The following is a 10776-nucleotide window of genomic DNA, read 5'->3' on the forward strand; positions in this document are numbered from 1 at the left end:
GGGGGTCGCACACGAGCTGTATATGAGTATCCACATATAACAAATGCCTGTTCCAGGGTTCAGCCAGTGTCCCCGGATAGAATATTCTATATCATGTGTGGTCATTGTGGGGTCCCAGAGCAGTAAAACGCTGACTCCTCCCCCATGGTGATACATTTGCACAGATTTGAAACCAACTATCCCGATTTCACCCTGAAATGAGTACAGATGACGCGGAGCCCAGCCCCTATTGAACCCCGACAATTGCTGTGCGCGTATGTCCGTCCCCCGCGGTCAGGACGGGACGATCTGGAACAGAACTCGGCGACTTTTGGCAACGACTCGCAGAGCTGAACAAACACTGACAGGAGCGCAGACATACGGAGTGAGGATTTCACATCTCTCATCCATACAAGTCACACACACTCCCGACACCAGCTCATCATTTACATCCCAAACACCAACAGGGTCACCACCTACTTCCTGGACCGAGATACCGGCTCAGAGATGACACGGTCATATAGATCCCGGTGTCTGCGCAGTTCTTGGCTCTATTTACATAGTTACATAGTATTTGAGGTTGAATAAAGACATTAGTCCATCAAGAATGATCCCTCCTGCCTGCAGCAGACTGATGACATCATCTCGGCCTAGGCAAAGTCACTGACTGGAGCTCAAGGATGGCTTTTTAATGATAAAAATGATTTCAGTATTAATAGAATGAATTAAATTATAAATATAATGGCCGGAAAAGTAAGACAGACCATGGAAATGGAAGTACTCCCTCTCATTGGTGGTCAGTGAAATGTCCCTTTACATGATCGGCCCCTCTAGTTTGGTAGTCAGACCCCTTTACATTGATGGTCTGTGGAGGGGCGCTGCATTAAACTGGGAGTTGATAATTGGTCTGGAGGAAGCGGAGAGATCCACATCTGGTTCTGGCACATGTGGCACAGGTCCTGGGTGCCGGGGGGAGGGGGGGTGGCGCTGCTCCTTGGGTCAGAGACAGCTGACTTTATTTCTCTCCCCACTCCTCTCCCATACACATCTCCCGGCTCTCAGCCAGCCGGTATGCTCTGCCTGGCGTCACCTCGTTATCACCTTGTGACCGGGGCCGGGTTTACTCTCTCTGACCCAAGGCCAGGTTCCTCAATGCGCCCCCCTCCCCCTCCCTGCCAAAGCCCCCACTAATGGAGAACGGTAACCAGACGGCGGGTCGGCAAAGGTTGGTTGTAAATTGTTTTTTTAATGTTCTTTATTGTTTTTTTTATCACTTCTTATTAGTGGTTTTAATCTTTATTTATTTTACATTTTTATTTATCTTATTATCTTTTACTTTTTCATTATTTTCTTTATTTTATAATTTTTAACCTTTTAATTTTAATTATTATTTCCCTTTATTTTTTACTTTTTTTTAAAACTCTTTATTTTTGAATAAATTTGTATTTTCACTTAACTTTATTCCTATCACACAGGAGCTAACAAGCCCCCTGTGTGATAGCATTTGGAGGTGACAGGTTCTCTTTACTGAACCTGTCACCTCCAACGCAGGAGTTCTAGCACAGCGCTGCGCTGGCTCTCCCGTCTCACTGTTCACACAGAGCAGAGCGGAGGACGGACGTTCTCCGCTCTGCTTCCCGCTCTCCATCCTGAACTACCTTGCCATGGTCCCGGGTCCGCAGAAGAACAGGGGACCCCGAAAATCATGACAGGGAGGGAGGTGGTCAGAGAGGAGAGAGGCGGCCAGTTGGGAGAGAGGTAGCCAGCGGGGGGGGTCAGATCTGCAGACGGGACTCCCGGAAGCCGGCGGAGAGGCGAGTGTTTTCATTAGCGATCAAAATTAATTTTAATCCATCAAAAAGTTTAACGATTAAATCGAGAAATTAATCTTAATTTGCACAGCCCTACATTTGTCTTTATCATTTGTTTTAGTACTTTGTAGCAGCGAGGTCCAAATGTATCTCCGAAATTGGGCAAAGTCCAGGAAACGATCATCCAATGCATCACCGGCGTCTACAATGAGCGCCCACACAGGAGCGGCGAGGTTTGTGCTGGGGGCCGGGCGCGTTTCGCGGCGATGAAAAGGCTGAAGAAGAAAATCGGCGACGCCGGGAATCGCGGGATGGCGAATTCTACAATTCAACGCACGCTTCTACAGGAGGTCCATGGGAGAACTTCGTATAGATGAGTCCGGTCTGTTCACCTGCAGAGATTCACCCAAATCAATTGATGGGAATTCACTCCGGCCCTCCGCGGGTGAAATTATAGCGGCGTGCGGGGCCACTGCGGCGAATGTGGAATCGCATACCGGAGCGCTGTACACCGCCAACGCCCTTCACAGCGCTCAATAATAAGATCAAAGAGTCCTCATCTGATCACATGACAGCGACGTGATGGTCTCTCACCCAGCAACTTTCACCCAAGATTCACACATTTTTCTAGTTGTAAATTCTGGGTGAAAGTTTTGTACACGGATGTCAGATAGAAGACTGAAGGGGAGGACGGAGGTCAGATAGAAGACTGAAGGGGAGGACGGAGGGCAGATAGAAGACTGAAGGGGAGGACGGAGGGCAGATAGAAGACTGAAGGGGAGGACGGAGGGCAGATAGAAGACTGAAGGGGAGGACGGAGGGCAGATAGAAGACTGAAGGGGAGGACGGAGGGCAGATAGAAGACTGAAGGGGAGGACGGAGGGCAGATAGAAGACTGAAGGGGAGGACGGAGGGCAGATAGAAGACTGAAGGGGAGGACGGAGGGCAGATAGAAGACTGAAGGGGAGGACGGAGGGCAGATAGAAGACTGAAGGGGAGGACGGAGGGCAGATAGAAGACTGAAGGGGAGGACGGAGGGCAGATAGAAGACTGAAGGGGAGGACGGAGGGCAGATAGAAGACTGAAGGGGAGGACGGAGGGCAGATAGAAGACTGAAGGGGAGGACGGAGGGCAGATAGAAGACTGAAGGGGAGGACGGAGGGCAGATAGAAGACTGAAGGGGAGGACGGAGGGCAGATAGAAGACTGAAGGGGAGGACGGAGGGCAGATAGAAGACTGAAGGGGAGGACGGAGGGCAGATAGAAGACTGAAGGGGAGGACGGAGGGCAGATAGAAGACTGAAGGGGAGGACGGAGGGCAGATAGAAGACTGAAGGGGAGGACGGAGGGCAGATAGAAGACTGAAGGGGAGGACGGAGGGCAGATAGAAGACTGAAGGGGAGGACGGAGGGCAGATAGAAGACTGAAGGGGAGGACGGAGGGCAGATAGAAGACTGAAGGGGAGGACGGAGGGCAGATAGAAGACTGAAGGGGAGGACGGAGGGCAGATAGAAGACTGAAGGGGAGGACGGAGGGCAGATAGAAGACTGAAGGGGAGGACGGAGGGCAGATAGAAGACTGAAGGGGAGGACGGAGGGCAGATAGAAGACTGAAGGGGAGGACGGAGGGCAGATAGAAGACTGAAGGGGAGGACGGAGGGCAGATAGAAGACTGAAGGGGAGGACGGAGGGCAGATAGAAGACTGAAGGGGAGGACGGAGGGCAGATAGAAGACTGAAGGGGAGGACGGAGGGCAGATAGAAGACTGAAGGGGAGGACGGAGGGCAGATAGAAGACTGAAGGGGAGGACGGAGGGCAGATAGAAGACTGAAGGGGAGGACGGAGGGCAGATAGAAGACTGAAGGGGAGGACGGAGGGCAGATAGAAGACTGAAGGGGAGGACGGAGGGCAGATAGAAGACTGAAGGGGAGGACGGAGGGCAGATAGAAGACTGAAGGGGAGGACGGAGGGCAGATAGAAGACTGAAGGGGAGGACGGAGGGCAGATAGAAGACTGAAGGGGAGGACGGAGGGCAGATAGAAGACTGAAGGGGAGGACGGAGGGCAGATAGAAGAATGAAGGGAAGGACGGAGGTCAGATAGAAGACTGAAGGGGAGGACCTCCCGACTCGTGGTGTTACCTCGTCCTCCATGTAGCAGAAGGGGATGGGGGCAGGTGGAAGGTGTCTGTGCGCCGGGCTGGTAGAATACGTGTTAGAAGACCTTAGGAGCCGTTCCTGGCAGTCGGCGGTGATTGAGGCGCGATCTTCATTATCTGTGGTCTGGGAGAAAACAAATCATACAGCTGCACCACAGAGAGCAGACACAGCCCCTCCCCCTCTGTTCTCGGTCTCTCCTCCTATTCTCTGTAGCCTAAAATTGGATGACATTCGGTTTGTTTCGTCTCTAAGGTCTCATTCACACAGGAATCGGCCGGCACGTACAGCTCCGCGCGGCATGCACGGCTGTATCGGGCGGCTCCCGGGAAGGACATGTGCTGCAGCCCCTATCCTTCTCTATGGGAGTACGCCGCCCTGTGCTCACCCCAAGTGCAGGTCCGTGCGGGCGCGGGTGTCCATACTCGTACGCTGACATGATGGATCCTGTCTGCGTCCGAGCCGGGACACCTGCACGGACCTGCACTTGGGGTGAGCACAGGGCGGCGTAGTCCCATAGAGAAGGATAGGGGCTGCAGCACATGTCCTTCCCGGGAGCCGCCCGATACGGCCGTGCATGCCGCGCGGAGCTGTACGTGCCGGCCGATTCCTGTGTGAATGAGGCCTCACTGTTATTTTTTTAATCCTTGTTTTCATCTTCTGTTACAGCTCAGGGCTGCTGATCTCCTACACCCTCTGTGCAGCCACTTCCTGTCTACATGCACTCCAGTGGCGGCTGCCATGGCATTTCTCAGGTATAGTTTCCTGATGGTGACAACAGTAGACCATGTGTGCTAAATTGACCAGTTGTAGTCTCCATCGGAAGCCCATTTAAAAGGGTCACAACACAGGAGTAGAATTTGGAATCTGGGAAAGAGCGTTGTCACCCTATAAAGAGGAAGTGTCTGAACAAGGACAAAGTGTTGTCACCCTATAACAGGAAGTGTCTGAACAAGGACAGAGTGTTGTCACCCTATAACAGGAAGTGTCTGAACAAGGACAGAGTGTTGCCACCCTATAACAGGAAGTGCCTGAGCAAGGACAGAGAGTTGTCACCTTATAACAGGAAGTGCCTGAACAAGGACAGAGCGTTGTCACCCTATAACAGGAAGTGCCTGTATAAGGACAGGCACTTTGTCCTCTGGGCCCAGGTCCAATACAAACTATACCTCCCTATCAATGACCCCCACACAGACCTAAGTGCAGTGCGTTGCTGTGACATTTATCCAATGACACCTAGATCAGCCTACAACGCACGCGCGTTTCATCGTACGCAATGCACACAGGAACCATGTGTACGCCGCGGTGCGCTGCTGTTGGTGCATTTCTTCGTGCGTTGCCGGATCGTTCGATGACTGCGTCTGAACACGACGCATATTCTCAATGAGCTCCTATAGAGAATTCTTGTTCCAGCAGAAGGAAGGAAGTTCCCGTTGTCACCAGGAAACGCGGAGTTCCTCCGGACACCGACCGGCAAAACCGCTATAAACGCTCTCCGGTGAAACGCTGACCGAATTCAGGACGTCCCGGCGCTCTCCGCTGCTTCCTTCCTGCGACTTTGGTGCCGGCGACAGTCAGAGGCTAAAATGTTCCTGAGACCCTCAACAGGGAATCTGGCACAAAACGGGTAATCCGAGGACCCGTCACTGGCCGCCCCCCCCTCCCCCTCCGGTTATCTGATTCCTCATCATTGCAGGAAGGGAGACGAGCGCCGCGCTTCCCCGCCATCGGGTCACACACAAGAAGGTGCTCAGAGAAGATGACGCAAGCCACCTCGGGTAACGTATAGCAACCGACAGCCAATGGCAGGCAACGCCGTGCTGCCATGGAGATTGAGAAATGGTACAGCTGGCAGCCTGCCGTCACCTAGACACCAGAGCCGCCTCCCCGGTGTCACATGTCCCCCCGTCTGTCATAGGCAGATGTGACCGAGGTGACAACGTCTCACCCTCAGTGAACGGAATTCTATCACTCCAAATACTCCCCGCACCACCAATACTTCCCACACGTCCTGCACTTCCCACACGTCCTGCACTTCCAGCACCTCCAATACTTCCCACACCGCCCGCATTTCCAATACTTCCACACGTCCTGCACTTCCCACACGTCCTGCACTTCCCACACCTCCAATACTTCCCACACCTCCAATACTTCCCACACGTCCTGCACCTCCAATACTTCCCACACGTCCTGCACTTCCCGCACCTCCAATACTTCCCACACGTCCTGCACTTCCAGCACCACCAATACTTCCCACACGTCCTGCACTTCCCACACGTCCTGCACTTCCAATACTTCCCACACCTCCCGCATTTCCAATACTTCCACACGTCCTGCACTTCCCACACGTCCTGCACTTCCCAAACCTCCAATACTTCCCACACCTCCAATACTTCCCACACCTCCAATACTTCCCACACGTCCTGCACTTCCAGCACCTCCAATACTTCCCACACTTCCAGCACCTCCAATACTTCCCACACCTCCCGCACCTCCAATACTTCCCACACCTCCCGCACTTCCAATACTTCCCACACGTCCTGCACTTCCCACACGTCCTGCACTTCCAATACTTTCCACACATCCTGCACATCCCACACCTCCGGCACTTCCAGCACTACCAATACTTCCCACACGTCCTGCACTTCCAGCATTTCCTGCACTTCCAGCACCTCCAATACTTCCCACACGTCCTGCACTTCCAGCACCTCCTTCACTTCCCACACGTCCTGCACTTCCAATACTTCCCACACGTCTTGCACTTTCCGCACTCAACTCTGCAACAATGTTTCCTTTTCATACTTCCCTCTTTATGATTCTTTTAGGGCTGCAACCAACTAATCGATGAATCTGTTAATGAGAGGAGTTGTCAACTATTCTCATGGATTAGTTGGTTGGGTCGCCTAGCTCTCTCCTTCATGCTGGGGGGGGATCCCAGAGCAAGCAGTGGGCGGGTGCAATAACCAGCCTACTATTGGCTATAGCAATTTGAAATGTCCAATAACAGGCTAGCTATTCCCCCCGCCCACTACCCGCTGTATTTACATTCACCTGCGGAGTCTCCCCACTGGCGGCCGTCATTCCCGGGCTGAAGCGATTCCCGCGCCGTGTGCTCACATTACAATCCTAAAAAGGCGGGAAAAAGTCATTTTCGGTTTTTGGGCCGGACACGTTCTGCTGCGGGAGGTGCGTCGCAGTTCCATTCACTGTGATCGCCCGGGACGCACGGTACCGCAGTGTTGTGCCTTCCAGTGCAGTGCGGCTGCAAAGAATTGCGCGTGCCGCGTTATTCTGAAGTCTACTTTGTAACATTCGTGTATTTTATCTGAAGGATTTATTTCATTTTTATTATGCGATTCATCGTTAGTTGCCGCTGGAGATTCCCTTCTATTGTTTCCTTTTCATACTTTGTATTCTTCTTTCTTTTCCTTCTTACAGAGTTTAACCCCTTGAGTACCGGCCTGTAGAGTTTGGCTCTGACATCTTCTCCTTGCTTCTCTTTTGGTGACAACTAATAACCGTTATCGCATATCAAAAATGTTTCGTGTCCTGAACCTCTAAAATGGCGGCACAATACGACACCCCCAAAAATGACCCCTTTCTGGTGAGTGGGCACCCCAAAGACCAGAACCACCAATCGCATCCCCCACACGAGACATAGGAGCACCCCCATCAATCCCCCATCACAACCCCCACGCCTGATGGACTCTCCCTGTATCTGGCATCAGGTCTCCACACTGGTTCCTCCCCCCCCCCAGTGGGCACTATGGTGCTGCCATCATTTGGGTTTGTGGCAGAGATAGAAGGGGAGGGGAGGGGGGAGGGGGGGATTGTCTGCATCTTGTGTTTGCACTTGTGATCGCTGTGATTGGTTCACAGTGATCACAAGACACAGAAGCACTCTGATTGGATACCGAGAATGACACCCGGCATACGGGACAAGGGAAGTGGTACTGTGCAGACAATGGAACATCATTCGGATGAATCGCGATATTTCAACATTTTGTACCTTGGAAGGCGTCGGGGTAAATATTTGCTCGGGGATTGCACATCGCCTTGGAAACTGCGCGGAGATGTCGGGATTCTGATGGAGCGGTCACATTGCGCTGATACAACATTTCACACTTCAGAGACAGGGCAGTACCCGGACCCCCGTACATGTCCCCCAGGGCAGTACCCGGATCCCCATACCCAGGGCAGTACCCGGATCCCCATACCCAGGGCAGTACCCGGATCCCCATACCCAGGGCAGTACCCGGATCCCCATACCCAGGGCAGTACCCGGATCCCCATACCCAGGGCAGTACCCGGATCCCCATACCCAGGGCAGTACCCGGATCCCCATACCCAGGGCAGTACCCGGATCCCCATACCCAGGGCAGTACCCGGATCCCCATACCCAGGGCAGTACCCGGATCCCCATACCCAGGGCAGTACCCGGATCCCCATACCCAGGGCAGTACCCGGATCCCCATACCCAGGGCAGTACCCGGATCCCCATACCCAGGGCAGTACCCGGATCCCCATACCCAGGGCAGTACCCGGATCCCCATACCCAGGGCAGTACCCGGATCCCCATACCCAGGGCAGTACCCGGATCCCCATACCCAGGGCAGTACCCGGATCCCCATACCCAGGGCAGTACCCGGATCCCCATACCCAGGGCAGTACCCGGATCCCCATACCCAGGGCAGTACCCGGATCCCCATACCCAGGGCAGTACCCGGATCCCCATACCCAGGGCAGTACCCGGATCCCCATACCCAGGGCAGTACCCGGATCCCCATACCCAGGGCAGTACCCGGATCCCCATACCCAGGGCAGTACCCGGATCCCCATACCCAGGGCAGTACCCGGATCCCCATACCCAGGGCAGTACCCGGATCCCCATACCCAGGGCAGTACCCGGATCCCCATACCCAGGGCAGTACCCGGATCCCCATACCCAGGGCAGTACCCGGATCCCCATACCCAGGGCAGTACCCGGATCCCCATACCCAGGGCAGTACCCGGATCCCCATACCCAGGGCAGTACCCGGATCCCCATACCCAGGGCAGTACCCGGATCCCCATACCCAGGGCAGTACCCGGATCCCCATACCCAGGGCAGTACCCGGATCCCCATACCCAGGGCAGTACCCGGATCCCCATACCCAGGGCAGTACCCGGATCCCCATACCCAGGGCAGTACCCGGATCCCCATACCCAGGGCAGTACCCGGATCCCCATACCCAGGGCAGTACCCGGATCCCCATACCCAGGGCAGTACCCGGATCCCCATACCCAGGGCAGTACCCGGATCCCCATACCCAGGGCAGTACCCGGACCCCCATACACCTTTTTATGGCCAATAACTTGCATAGAAGACCTCTTAAAGGGGACAATTGTTTGTGAAAGTTCCTCCCCCCCACCTCCTCCCCCATAGACTTGCATTGAGTCCAAACTTTTTGGATGTTCTAAAGTTCGAATTCGAACCGAACCCGGTCCTGTTTGGCCCCATCACTACTCACCACATGTGCAGCAACTCAAACCAGCATTTCTTACAGAGATCAGGGCCACAAGTGGTCCCTGCATATTAGGGGTAGGGTCTGGATGAGACCAACCCATAAAGACAATTTAGAGGCGGAGACTGAGTGGGACAAACCAACAAAGTGGGCATGATTCGGGCACACCCGCGTATGAAATGCAGATGGTGGTCGTGGTTACCAGGGCCCACCCTGAAAGTGGGCGTATGAAATGCAGATGGTGGGTGTGGTTACCAGGGCCCACCCTGAAAGTGGGCGGATGAAATGCAGATTGTGGGCGTGGTTACCAGTGTCCTGGGATCTGGGACTATAAAGTTGTTAAGTATGCATCTGTATCACACCTGGGAGATTTCCGTTCACTTCCTGTCCCCGAGACACGACAGGAAGTGAAAATCTCTACAAACCAGAAGATATCGCCTCTTAGTTGTCACCCGAACAGGTGTCCCCACTGGAAGATTTGCCCTCTATTGGGTGAATCCCCCCAGCGGGGACACAGATGGGGGGAGTTCAATCCCCCCACATTCCAGCTTTAGATACATTGTAGTTGATTGAACATTTTCTTCTAGCTTCACTCCCACATGTTACAATCCGATTGCACAATCTACATCAGGGACGGGCATGACAAGCCCGACAGTTACAGGCATGACTCACAGAGGCATGATGGGATTTGTAGTTAAAGCACAGCTGGAGGGCGGGAGCTGCCCACCTCTGATCTACATGCAATCTCTTAAAGTGGCGACACGTTGCAACCTGATTGTACAATCTCCGTTATGAGGACCCCCCCCGATGAGATATATAAATGAATTGATCGGGCGGCTCCTCGCACCCCATCGTTATCGGCAACGCTCAGAGACAACGTGCAATCAGATTGTAACGTGTGTGTCCCCCATTTGTAGCTTTACCAAACAACCGCACAGCCGGGGCGTCCCTCCCATACCATCCAATCAGATCGTCCCTCGCACCGCATGGGCCGGCCTATACAATCACCGACGTCTGCACGCCGTCTCTGTCATGTCAAGCCTCCATCGGACACGTGTTACACGGAGCTGAATCGTTGACACACGACTGAAAACACGCAAAACACACAACAACCCCCGCCGAGGCCAGCGACACGATTGTACGGATTGTAACGTGTGTGGCCGTCTCACACTGATCTGAGGTGCGCTTGGTGGAGGAGGAGTTAAAGCGGCGGCCCAGCAATGGAAGAGTTAACCTGACTCTGCATTGAACTCCTCCAGCAGGGAAGGGGTTAATGGTCTCATCTCACGGGGCTCCTGGCAGTGATGGGGTTAAACATCTGTCAGATTT

At 53.8% G+C, this 10776-nt stretch overlaps 1 protein-coding gene across 2 annotated transcripts in view; it reads right to left on the reverse strand.

Moving 5' to 3' along the window:
- The window catches only part of TUB (tubby bipartite transcription factor), a 49981-nt gene extending 39570 nt beyond the window's left edge, over positions 1-10411 (reverse strand). For both annotated transcript variants that reach the window (XM_018573881.1, XM_018573880.1), the window contains exons 1-2: positions 10406-10411; positions 6766-6770 (exon numbers count right to left, since the gene is read on the reverse strand). In XM_018573881.1, coding sequence (XP_018429383.1) covers positions 6766-6770; positions 10406-10408 — 8 coding nt within the window. In that variant the 5' untranslated portion in view covers positions 10409-10411. The remainder of the gene's footprint in view (positions 1-6765; positions 6771-10405) is intronic.
- Between the last annotated feature and the right edge of the window lie 365 nt (positions 10412-10776).

The sequence above is a fragment of the Nanorana parkeri genome, unplaced genomic scaffold (genome assembly GCF_000935625.1).
Source record: "Nanorana parkeri isolate BGI_ZX_2015 unplaced genomic scaffold, ASM93562v1 scaffold2591, whole genome shotgun sequence".
NCBI lineage: Eukaryota > Metazoa > Chordata > Amphibia > Anura > Dicroglossidae > Nanorana > Nanorana parkeri.